The sequence below is a fragment of the Ipomoea triloba genome, chromosome 10 (genome assembly GCF_003576645.1).
Source record: "Ipomoea triloba cultivar NCNSP0323 chromosome 10, ASM357664v1".
In the NCBI taxonomy this organism is placed as follows: Eukaryota; Viridiplantae; Streptophyta; class Magnoliopsida; order Solanales; family Convolvulaceae; genus Ipomoea; species Ipomoea triloba.
In genome coordinates this window covers 27,349,380-27,363,177 of record NC_044925.1, presented here as the reverse complement: position 1 = coordinate 27,363,177, position 13,798 = coordinate 27,349,380, and the positions used below count along the sequence as shown (strand labels likewise).

The 13,798-nt window shown below is 32.7% G+C and overlaps 1 protein-coding gene across 2 annotated transcripts; it reads left to right on the top strand.

Annotated features, from left to right (window-relative positions):
• The first annotated feature begins 9,528 nt into the window (after window positions 1-9,528).
• LOC116033550 (WAT1-related protein At1g25270-like) lies at window positions 9,529-12,577 on the top strand. Of its 2 annotated transcripts, XM_031276300.1 has the most exons (8): window positions 9,529-9,649; window positions 9,757-9,976; window positions 10,086-10,148; window positions 10,337-10,453; window positions 10,537-10,798; window positions 10,952-11,110; window positions 11,256-11,407; window positions 12,166-12,577. In XM_031276300.1, exons 2-8 carry the CDS (start codon window positions 9,774-9,776, stop codon window positions 12,434-12,436), a joined length of 1,227 nt encoding a protein of 408 aa, XP_031132160.1. In that variant the 5' UTR covers window positions 9,529-9,649; window positions 9,757-9,773; the 3' UTR covers window positions 12,437-12,577. The 2 variants fall into 2 exon arrangements, with proteins under 2 accessions (XP_031132160.1, XP_031132161.1); XM_031276301.1 differs by lacking the exon at window positions 10,337-10,453.
• Window positions 12,578-13,798: the final 1,221 nt, after the last annotated feature.

Genomic DNA, 13,798 nt, shown 5'->3' with positions numbered 1-13,798 from the left:
TATCGAACTTAACCATCATTTTTCTGACAGATTATAACCTAAACTCCAGTGTTATATTCATCGATAAACATATATATGCTGATATATAATGGCACTGTTTTTTCATACGTTTTTACCTCAGTTTGCTTGGAGGGGGACTAATTGTGATAGGAGTTTACGTTGTATTGTGGGGGAAAGGGAAAGAGGTAGAAGTGAGCCAATTGGTACTGGAAGGCAGTGTAGAAGGCAAGGGAAATCAGGTTGAGATCGAGATCCAATCTCCATCGCACAAAGAACCGAGCTTTCATGGGGGTAGCTTTCATGGGAGCATGCATAGAAGAGGAGTAGGAGAAGAGGAAGAAGAAGATGCCATTGAAGAAGGAAGGCTTTCTCTTGCTGGTTCTGAAGTAATGGGAGGCTATTACATGATTCTTAACAAAAACACGATTCAATAATATATTTAGGGCACGTCCTTGTGAAAGAACAGCAGTGTCTTTGTTGGGTATTCCTCTTGATTAAAAAAAAAAAAATGTCCCTCTCGTCTCGATCCAAATATATATTGGATCTATTGTTGTAGCTGCATGGTTTAAGGATGAAAGAAAATGGGGGGAGTGGGGTTATGCTATAAAATTGTTGCAGAAGCTGCTGAACTAAGATTGTACATCTTTATTGTATATTTGTATGATTCTTTAGATAATCAAAGACACCACCATTCTATTTTTCTCATACTCTTAATTTTGCATCCCTTTTCTTTGAGAGTCACTCAAATAGATTTAGGCACAAATTAAATAGATAAAAACTTAAATATATAAGAATTTCAGTGTTTTATAGTGTGCCCCAATGTTCAATTTTTTATAATACTCTCTGGATTGAACCTGTTGCACTAGGGTTTTTTTTTATACGGTTTACTTGCATTCGTCCAAAAATTTAAAAATAAAAAGAACTTTACTGTTTTAACTTTTAATTAAGGAAGATTTTTTAGTAAATTAAATACTTAGGGGGTGTATTCAATCATGACATTTGTAGATTTTTAAAAACTTTTAAAATGATAGATTTTAATAAACTTTTATTGACTTTCATAGAATCGTTCAAAACTTTTTAAAACTTTGTAAGACTATAAAAGTCTGTATAAAAAACTTGCATAAACTTTTATCAACCTTTTTATTTTAAAAAGTCTACAAAAGTCATTAAAATTCTAAATTGAATACATCCTTACAAACTTTCATAAGCAATTCATAACAATATTAAACACTAAATTTTATAGTTATAGAATTGTTCAAATAAAATATTTAAAAATATAATTACTTTTTCTTGAGAAATTAATATTTAAAAAAATATAATTACTAGTTGCATAAAATAAAATAAAAATTAATAATATATATAAAAATTATATTTGATATACTGCTAGGTATCAAGCAAAGAGCTATTATTTGCAATAACAATATGGGACTGCTAACAACAACAATGTGTTTCTCTTTGTAGCCTCAAATTGCTATTGCAAACAATAGTTCACTATTCGTAATAGCATGTTGCTAAAAAGAAAAAAAAAGAAAAAATATATTACGAATAAGCATATGAATATTACGAAACATATAGTAAAATTAAAGTTGACGGTGATAGATAAAAAAATTTACTCTGTTCATGTATTTAGGAGAAAAAGTTTAGAAGTTAGGGATAAAAGTTCATAGAAAAAAAATCAAAATATACAAGCAATAATGAAATAAAAATAATATTATTTTAAATTTTTAGAGGAAGATTGTAAAGTTTAGGAGAGAGAAAAAAATTGGTAGAGTTTAGGTATGTAGAAAATATAGGATAATGAAGAAAAAATAATTTATTGAATTTAGGTATAAGGTTTATAAAGTAAAATTTTAAATAAGGAGAAAAAAAAAAAACCCTTCAGTGTTGGTAGAAAAAAAATTTTGAAATCTTGGGGTTGGGGGTTGGATTTCAACTATTTATATTTGAGAAGGAAAAGTATATAAAAGTTTACAGAAGTTCTAAAATTAAAAAGTCCTTACAAATTCATAACTTTTTGAATACCACATGATTTTTAAAGATTCTTTAAAAGTTTTAATTGAATACCACATGACTTTTAAAAACTCTTTAAAAATCTTGATCGAATACCGCATGACTTTTAAATACTCTCTAAAAGTTTGAATTGAATACCTCCAAACTTTTAAAGTTCATAAAAGTCTTTAAAATTCTATGAAAGTCATGATTGAATACACCCCCTTTAGGCATTTCAACAATTTACATTTTTCTTGCACTGAGTAAATTTCACGTATCTCTTGTTCTTGTGGAGCAATCAACTTAAACACATAGGCCTTGTTTGGTAAAATAGTTAGCATATCAGTCAATTTTAATTTGTTTGAACATTATTTGTTGTCCTGGTTAAACAATCATAAGTGTTCGGTTAATTAGTTTTTTGTAACAGCTTATTCTATTGCTCCAAAAAAGTTAAAATTCAACAAGTTTCTCAAATCAGTTTTTTTATTAACTTTTTGAAAAAGTCCTTTTGCATATATAATCAGCTATCTATCAACTAAAAACTAATTTTCCAAATGTTTTTCTACAATCAGCCAATACTATCAACTAATCAAACCAACTAACAATCAGCTAACAGCTATCATCCAACAAAGATGTAGAAGGTATTAAATTTTTATCTTTAATTTCCGATATATGAACAATTAATGATGGTAAGAAATAGAATTTGAATTAAAATATTAATGTGCATTAAATAAAAAGGAGTATATAAAAAGATTGTGAGGTTATCAATAAATTAAGGCCAACAAAATGTCCTTGTTTTTGTTAACCCAGGCTGCTTTAAGTAAGGTTGATTGCATGCATGCAATGCCTAGGTTGTAGGTATAGGCTAGCTGGCAGTAGTCAACGTTCATAATGAATCGGGCAGACATAAATCCACATCCTCCATTTTCTCCTGCATGTCAATTCATCTAAAACAAAATCAAAGGCTGAAATTCAATAATAAGTGGAAAAATATTTAATAGATTCACAATTAAATACTTTGATATGCTCTGATCCTAGTTTTAATATGCTCTGATTTAGCACTGATATGCTCTGATCGACTGTAAAGGATACTAATATGAAATGAAAACCACAAGAGAGTCAAAAATGATTACTGGAAATATGATTTTTTTTTTTAATTTTGCCCTGGACCAAATGAATCCGCAGGCTCGCACCTGGGAAACATGTCGCACCAGAACCAGACTTATATATATATTGCAAAAATAGTAGTTAAGGATTATGGTTAAAAGTTGTAGAGGATTGACACTATGCATGTACTTCTGTGTAAACTTCTAGATACTAAAGTCTTGTACCCATAAAAATCCAAACACATTCATGGACATGAATAGGCAAATCAACAAAGATACAAAATAAGCACATCAATAGAGCTAAGTTAGGAAATATAACTTTTTAAATGTTACAATGTACGTCTATGGGATTAGGGAGAACAAATCACCAAGGATCAATAGAAAATGCACCAAGAAATCATAGCAAAGGACATTTGTGTCAATCAAGCATGGATGAGAACAAGGGATTATTGCCTCATTTTCATGAGGCATCAAACCTTATTCAAGTTCTTTAAGCTCATAAGGCATCAAGGCCCCCAATTTTTTCCTACTTTCATATAGAGAAATTAGATTATTGTGCAGGGAGGAGCGACTTGAGTTCTTCACCCAGTTGCTGCAAAAAAAAACTCTCTAAATATAAGCTAATAAATTAAATATTACATACCATGCACTAACAAGATTCCTTCACAAACATATGAACCCTAGATTAAAGTTCTACGCAATAATCAATAATACTCCTTAAAGAGAAGCTATCATGTACTTGGGATGGTACTCTTCTTAAATCTCATGCTCTCTAATATATACATATATATATAGGTTCATAATCAGGTGTGAACTAACCTTAACGTCTGAACTTGAGAACTTCTGAAAGATTGCACCGCATAATAATTGCAGTGCAACTCTTCAGAATTCTGAGTACATCCCTAACACATTGGAGAAGTTTTAGGTTCATTAGATTTGTATATGATACTACGAGGGCATTGTCCTCATACTCTCATAGTATTCACTACCTACAAACTAAAAACTCTTCTAATTTGGTTTTGGGTTGCAACCCGCGGTGAAATAGGCACTAATAAGTACCATAGAATTTTTTGCATGTATATATAATCTCAATTGTTCTCATCAGCGTTATTAATCACTCCATTAAAGTATATGGTGTAGTGCAAATCAAAGCAATGTTGATTAACACCTTAGAGTTTTTATATATATATCAAAAAACTATCCAAAATATATGAGCTGAAATAATTGCTGAATGATTGTGGGTTCTAGACTAATGTTTGTTGTGGTTGGGTGGTGCGTGCACATGAAAGGTCCAGTGTATGTCTCGGCACTCAATCCTCTTCAATTCGCCTGATCATTTTATATATATATATATATATATATATATATATATATATATATAGCAATTTTCTAAAAGCATCTTGAAGAGTCGAAGAGGAGTTTTTGAGGATTTTTTCGAAAGGAAAAAATGATTTTTTTAAAATTTTTAGACTAATAGAAATAGATCGGAGTTTTTAATAAATTTTTTTTCTTGCAAATACAAAATTTTTGTAAAAATCATTAAATAGGAATAACAATATAACATACTCTGCTGGTGCGCATTGGATACAACTGCAACGCGTTGTGAGCATAAATATAATATAAACATAAAGAGTTAATACCACAAATGGTCCTCTGACTATTGGGATAGTACTCCTTTTAGTACTCGACTTTCAATTCGACCATAAATGGTCCTCTGACTTTCATTTTTGACCACAAATACTCCTTTTGTTAAAATTTATGTTAAATAGGTGTTAAATCTAGGGGTATTATCGTCAAATTGATTAATGTTATTATGATTAATTCTTTTATGAACAGATATTGAATTGTAATATAGTCAGTAGTACTCAAAAAAAATAATGTTCCGTACTGTACTGCCGAAGTGCTACCCCATACCCCCACCCACCCAATTTACCACAAAAATAAGTCATATCATTCTATTTCACTTCACTGAGCTCGTTACACTTTATCACATTCAAACACTTATCATCTTCTAATAACATATGAAACATACACAACATAACCCCTCCTACGGTTAAAATTGATAATGTATACACAACATAACCCCTCCTCCCAAAACTTCAACAAAAAAAATGAAAAAAAAATTAAAAATTAAGGGGGTGGGGGGAATAATAAACAACGCAAACTTCCACTAAATGTCTAGTAGATTAATATTGGTTGACAGCGTAGATGTGCCAAATATGGATACTTCGTCTTTCCAACTTTTTTTGCGTGAAACAAATTTGAGTTTTTTCACCGTGCAGTGCCACACCACACCACATCTAAAGCACTGCACGTTTCTACCAACAACCCACTATACATGCATATAAAGTCCAACATATATATATCCCGGAATTCATAAGGAATATGGATTCAAATTAAACTCTCCACCTTTCCCATTTGCTCAAATAGTTGAGTTAAAGGGTTTGAGGCCGGGTTGGTTATTAATGTGATACGATATCATATTAGTTTGATAAAAGATTAATATATATGAGTGGTACCTAAACTTAATTCAAAGTTGCTACCTAAATGTTCGGGTTAGCGACAGACATAATCTATTTAAATTCAATTGAGGGTATTGAGGGTTAGATACTATGCATGGATATGTTCGCACATATTTTCTCAACCTATTGAAGCACAAAGAGTCAACAACGCCTTCATGAGTCACTACATGTCATTTGAGCAACAAATACTAATTTATAAAAAGTAAAGATGCTCTAACCAAATAATAATAATAATAATAATAATAATTATTATTATTATTATTATTATTAAATTCAGTGAATTTTTTCAAAAAAAAAAAAATAAAATTCAGTGAAAATGTGCCATATATCGACGTTGCGGGGTTGCCTAACACCACGTTTACACGATAATAGTAAGCATGGAGTACATAGGCGGATAGGCCAACTAAAAAAGGAAAAAGAAAAATGCCAATTACAATACACAGGCGGGAAGTGACCAGAAGACACACAGATTGAATATTTTATAGTGATAATCCTTATTGTAAAGTTATGAAGAGTCACTCTTTTTAAATTATATGGAAACTTATCATTTATGTCCTCCTTTACAAATATATCAATTATCAATGACATCTTTAAATTATTAGTGGTGTAAATATTGCTCTTCAATTTTCAAAATGTGACATATATATATCGTCCGTTTCTTGATTATTAGTAGTGTAAATATAGTTACTCGCAGTTTTTTCTATTCGAATATCACCCTTTTTTTCCTTCATTTTCTTTCTTGATTTGTTCTCATTGACAACAGCGTTTCTCCTTCTCCCTATTAAGAAACAGGTAATATATGTCACGTTTTGAAAATTGAAGAGCAAAGATGTTCGGAGGAAGATAGGAATGTGAGAATTGATGGAAAACCGGACAATCGATGAAGACCGCCACACTCTTCGTTTTCAACCATCAATGTGAGAAGTAACCTTTTTGGTAATTATATATTATCATTCACTTATATGCGTTGGTTTTACTGCTTTTGGGTGAATATTAACCTTACTAGTCAAAAAGATCAACAAGCTAAGAACGCAAGAGGAAGGTGGCAGCTAGCAAGACGTAGGTGCGTACGTAATTATTTATTATGTTTTTTACCACTACTTCTAAATCTTATCAAGTATCGGATAATATTTTTCTAAGTTGTCTTTCCACTAATGTAATATCCACAAACGGAAGCTAATAACTCTTTTGAACCCTTTTTTGGCATTGTGTATAGTAAGCTCTTTTCTAATTAAGTTGCTCTTCAACTATGGCCACAACACTATTGGATAATGAGTGGACAACTAAGAGCAATAGGCTCATTTACTCTTTGACATTGGATAGTTTTGACATTTTTCACTATACATGAATCTCTCAACACCAATGATAGACAATCAAACAAACAACGTAACCTCTAGTGAGTGGAGAACCAATTAAATTTAAGTATCATCTCACAACCTCTTGCAAAGACTATGTGAATTCATATCGAATCATTTTCATTTTTTTTTCCTGTTTTCCCCTTTTTACCTCCCTTATCAACTAATACAAATCATATAACATTGCTTCAAAAGGGGTGGTCGAATAGGTCGGGCATGACTTATACCTATAAAAGGTCACGAATTTAACTTTTATCAACATGATTTACTTTTCATGTGTAGTTTGAGGGTTATAAGTCAAAATTGCAGTTAAAATCATGGCCAAGAAATATCAATTTTCAAAAACAATGAGCTATAGCTAAGGAAGCACTAATTAAAAACCATGGTCAATTTAATCAAAGAGCATAGCTGTACGTACCTGCCCAACTTTTTCAATTCGTTTTTTAGAAAAAAAGCTATTAGCTAAGAGTTAATTTACCAACTTTTTTTTTTTTACAATTAGCTAATGTTATCAAATAATTATACATTCTAACTCAATCAGCTAACAATCATTTTATCAAACAAGATCATTATGATATCATATATTTAACAAAGATATATAGGTACGTATTATTTTTCAAAATTTTGTAATACAATAAAAAGTTATGGGTACCCATTATGAGTACCTACATGATCCGATGAGAGCCAGCAAGTTTTGGAAATGTCCACCTACAATCCTGGGTGGATATGAGTGAAGAAAGTGTAGGGGTGAGTCAGGCAGTGGATGGAGTAGTCACCCTCAATGGCTCAACCCATTGTCATCACCATATAGATATGTCTCTGACTATGTTTGGCAAACTTAGGTGAAAAGGTAGCTCAAAGCTGAAAAGTAGTTAAAAATTGAAAAGGTATAAGTTCGAAGCTGAAATCTAAAGAGCTGTTAAGGTAGTTGTTATGCTTAAAAGTGTTTGGTAAAATTAGCTTTTTGATAATATCTCATCCCTTTCAGGGGACATGGCAGGATTGGAGAATGGGGTATGAAATTAGGGCGGGGATAAGACAATAATTATACCATGGACTCGAGTTCATCTTTTAAAGTAGACTCGTGTTCATTTACATACTGAATGAACATTCATTATGTAAATTATGAACATTAGTTATAAATATTCAATATGTAAATTTTGTATTTTATATGCAGTTTCACATTGTAAAGTGGACCCGTGTCTACAGAATCATTTCTCGGGATAAGGGCTCGGCCCCGCTCCGTTGCAAAGCCTAGATAAATGTAGGTTTATTATCTATTTTATCAATTACATAAATACAAAACGTATAACTTTAACGAACACAAAACACGGAACCCAATTTCACTACGTAAACTCTCCCAATAATTACATTACACAAATTTTCAAAATACCAAAGCTCGATTGCACGCAATGCTAGCTAGCTAGCAAGTGAAAAGTGGCATTAGTCCATCTTCACAAAACAGTGCTGACGTGTACGCACCGCCGCGAACTCCGCCATGCAAATCCACCTTGTTCCTCCATTTTTCGGTGCGTGCAGTGCCTTCCCTTACGGCTGACGCCTCGCCAGCCCGCTGCGTGCGTAAATGCGTATTTTTCAGTTACTTGTAAAGTTTCAAATACTTAAGTACCATATATATATACATTGTCGGGTTAAATACCATAAGTTACTAATTTTAATTTTTCGTGAAACTTATTTATTAGTTTTTTCGATTTGAGACAATCAGTTATGAAGAATCTAACTTAGTTATTTTATTATGGTCTTTTGCTGACTAAGTCATAAGGCAAGCTTCAACCAGAGCAAACTTTCTTGTAAACAGAAGGTTATACTTCTCATTTTATTATAATATATAAATTTTGGGATAAATCTTAATAATCAAATTAGTAATGAAACGTTAGTGCTTGTATTTATAAAGGTAGTGTTGAAGGTTTAATTAATAACATTGACGAGCATATAATGAGTAGATATTTTGACATAATTTAACTATTATCGAAGAAGATTGTATGTCTATACTAGAAAATATAAAAATGTTACTATTGTTTTGTACTCCGTATTATATTATAAGTTATAACATTATATTAACTAATAAGATGAGATCGAGGAGGTGGCCTAAGCCGCTAAATTTGCCATATGTAGCTCTGCACTCCTGCCCTTTGTCCGTCCGGGCTCTCTCTTTAAGTAACACGCGTCTAGAGCGTCACCTATTTGTCTTGATTCTTGATGCGCTGGACAATTGAACCTTATACTTTTCCCGAATAGTAGATGTCAATATAATATTTAAATCTAGACAGCTATGATATTATGATCCCAACACATATATTTAGGAAAAAAGCTAGATGTACAAAAGCATGCACCTAGCTATAATATTATATTATATTATATTTTTATTAAAAAGTAAAATTGTCTTATTATTATCATTATTATTATTATTATTATAAATATTTTGTGAGAATTGAAGGTGTACAAAACTAAATTCTCCTGCTATGCCTCCCTGAATCACTTCTATTTATATCACTTCTATCTTCCTCTGATCTCTACTCCACTCACAATCTCCGGCCATTATTATCTCCGGCCGGCCATCCCCGCAGCCACAATTTCCATCTCCGGCCGGCGAATATTCCAAGAAAACTTGAATTCTACCCCCCAGCGCCGCCTCTTCAAGAAGTTGGAAAAAAATGTGCGTCATGGATACGTTCTTGGGCTTTTCTTGATCGAACATGCAAGCTAAGGTGTTTAGTTTATGGAGTTATATATATATACTTACGTGTTTTTGGCGTTTTACAGATTGATCATCGGAGGAGATGATGATGATGAGAAAAGTGTGCGATTTGGCTGATGGGATGAAGCCGGTGATGATGATGATCACGGTTATGGTTGTGTACGGTGGGATGAGTGTTTTCTACAAAGTGGCTTCAAATGATGGGATGAGCTTGAGGGTTCTTATTGCTTATCGTTTCATCTTTGCTGCTGCTTTTATTGTCCCCATTGCCCTCTACACCGAGAGGTATGCTTATTTTCACTTTTACCATTATTTTCATTAGTATCCCTCGAAACCAATTTTTTTTTTTAATATGGGCTAATATATTATATTGTTGCACCATTAATTCTTCCAGAAAGAGCAGGCCTAAGCTGACGTGGACGATTCTCTTACAAGCCTTTACTTGTGCATTATTTGGGTAAGAACCCTACCTTTTCCATGTTTTAATTCTCAAGTACAGTATATATTATTATCTGATCATGTCAGTCGTAAAAATAATGTTAATTATTAAAAATAAAAACAATAATTATTTAATATTTTTTTTAACTTCTTTAATTTGTTGGTATTTATTTACTTGAATTTATATAAATTGAATCATGCATACAGGGGTTCAATGGCTCAAAATTTGTTTGCAGAGAGCTTAGTCTTAACATCAGTAACGTTTACCACTGCCATCATTAACCTCATTCCGGCTTTTACCTTCATCTTAGCCCTTCCGTTCGGGTATATATCCTTTAATTTAGTATCAAAATAGTTACATGAATTGAATTACGCCCTATATTGACTAATGTTACGTTTTATGTTAGATTGGAGAAGTTGGGGCTGAGAAGTAGAGCAGGGCAGGCAAAGTTGATGGGAACGCTAATAGGGATCGGAGGAGCAATGGTCCTAACATTCTATAGAGGGAAGGAACTTAAAATCCTCCCAACTCAATCCCAACCGTTGATAGACAATAGAAGTGGACATGTACAAACTGCACTAATATTGCACGACTCTCATTCTCACATTTTGGGTGTTTTACTAGCACTCGCCTGCGTTCTCTCCAACGCAATTTCCTTAATTATTCAGGTACACATCTTAATTAAGATATAGTACATTTTTAGCCGATCAGTTATAAACAATTTGAGCTGATTTACCTTTATATGATCATTTGTCTGTTAGGGTTACAATAAGGCTGGTTTCACCTAGCTAACTTTGATTTTTATATTGGTGATGTGTTAGGCTAAGATGAGCGAGTTGTACCCTTGCCACTATTCCAGCACGGCCTTGATCACCATCATGGGGTCACTCCAAGCTGCAGGGTATGCACTGTGTACAGAGAGGGATTGGAGCCAGTGGAAACTAGGGTGGAACATTAGACTCCTCATAGTCGTTTATGGGGTACGTTACGTACATACAATCTAATCATCATTATTGTTAATATAAGTTATAAAATATTTTTATTTTTGTCCGTATACCCTTAATTCCTTAATTAGTAACTGCGGATTTTCCTGGTTATCTTAAAAAAATATTTGTGTGTTTGTAGGGGGTGGTGGCGTCTGCATTGGCGATATGTTTTATGATGTGCAGCGTGCGCATGAGAGGCCCATTATTTGTGTCCGCATTCAACCCCTTCATGCTCGTCTGCGTCGCCATTGCCAGCACATTGTTCCTCAAAGAGAAGCTATACTTGGGATGGTATATACATATTCTACTTTTATATATATGTGTGTGTGGGGCAAGAAAAATCCCAAATTTGATATTTTAATTGTTACTTATGCAATTCAATCGTTCATTGTCAATGCTTAAAAATATAACCCTTTAATCATTCACATACACCGTGTCTGGTTCCTCAATTAGAGCATCCTTAATAGTGAAGACTTTTTGTGATTTTTGATGAGTTTTTTGTAGGTGTGATTATGAAAGATAAAATGAGAAGGAAAAAAAATATAACAAATTTGATTGTAGCACCACTTTAATTATGTGTCTGCTGGATGCATCAGTGGCCCTCACGCAAGCAGAGGCAACTGGCATTTATTGTTGGTGGACCCCACTTTTTGCAATAAACTCCAAACTTGCAGAAGTAAATTTATCTTCTCTCACTTGCCTCTCTCTCTTCCAACACGGCATAAATTTTTTTTAAAACCACCATTGGTGTAGATGCTCTTAATAGTCATTAGGGAGGTGCATGTGAAATTTCAAAAGACCCATGCAAAACCCTAAATCAAATGAAAGGTTAACAATATGTTAATTAGGGATTGGATTAACAAGAAACAATTGATGGTTTGAATATATCTAAACATTAAAAATAAGAATGACTAAATTATGTAACAAGTACGTGTAACAAAAAACAATTACGAGCGGGAGAAAATGGTTAGAGTTTAGTTTTTTTTTTTTTTTTTTGAAAACTAGAGTTTAGTTTATTAATCACATTATACATGCATTTGTTGTGACAGTGTGATTGGAGCGGTGGCCATAATCGTGGGGCTATATATGGTGATATGGGGGAAGCAAAAGGAAATGAAGGGAGTACCATCCAAGTTAACGCCGTCAACAAGTTCCGGCGACTTCAATGACGACGAAGAAGAAGAAGTTCCCAACGAGAAAGACGTTAACGTTGGCAACAACCTCGTTGCCGTTGCGCCCAATTTGATGATGGTGTTGGGAGAAGAAGAAGTACTTGTTGAGGAGGATGAGGGGATGCGTAGAGGAGATTTGAATGTTTAGACTACTTTCTTGGTAGTAACCAATGAATAATCAATGATCTATTAATCAACAATTTGTTAATACAATAACGAACAATGTTAATTAGGTCAAATATACCACTAATGATGGTTTGTTACTGCAGTTAATTACACTATTAACTCACAAGGATTTTGTCAGACTTTGAAATATTTGGGGTTAATTCAACCATATTAACTATGCCATGTGGGTGAATTTATAGATCGAGTCCACGTAACATTATAGACCCTAAATCGGAATGATGAGATACAAAATTCATACTCTTAAAGTATAGAATTTCATAATATAAAATACAAAAAATCACATACAAGATACATACACATGTTATATATTTACTTATTTTTCAAATATAATTTAGGTACATAATTTGTGTTCATATACACGGATTTTAATTTGTTACACAAGACACAAAAATTTATAACATAACACGCAATTACTAATTTATTTCAGAAATATAATTCATACTCTTAAAGCAATAATTTCATAACACAAGATGCAAAAACTCACAATATAAAACACATCATCAAGGTCCACAATACACTGTGAAGTGTGAACATTGATCCATGGTTTTCGGATTGATATTGTGCGCCACCCCTATACCATGTAGGCCCATACTTGAAATCAGCAAGCCATCCTCGGGGCATTCACTTTTGAGTTTGGTTACATTGAATCCAATAAGAAATGTGTTTCCTTAGCTTTCGTGGACATGAATGGCCCAATACACTATATTATGTTTTATGTAGCTGGATCGTGTATACTTGAAAACTATTTGACCTCATTCTAAGCCTTGGGCTTTACAAACCGCAAAAGCCCATACTTGAAATTTGTATATTTTGCCCCGAAAATGCGTAGTTGAGTTATTAAACCATATTCTTATACCAGAATGTCACATATTTGATTTTTGTTAATATCCTCTCAATTGAACTTGTCTACATGGTCTTTTAATGCAAATTACATATTTTGTGTGGTTTTCACGCTATTACACATGAGCAAACCCATTGCACATTCTTCAATATTGATTTGGATACTTCCTCTGGTTCTTTGCCCTTATTTCAAGCGCTCATTATGTGGACAAGAAATCTATTATAATATTGTCTTTGTCTTTATATACTTTATTATGTAAGAGTATCGTGAAAACAATTGCTTCCATCGAAGTAGTTGTGTTAGATCGAAGAACTTTCTTTTACTTGAACTCAAGTACTTCTAAAAGCGATTGAAGACATTGACTACATTTTTTTCAAATTACAAATTACTTTTTCCATTTCAATAATGCATATTGGTCCTAGTAGCGAGTATCTTTTGTTTACTAAATTTTATTTGTTTTTTTTTTTTTCTATGAAGAATTAT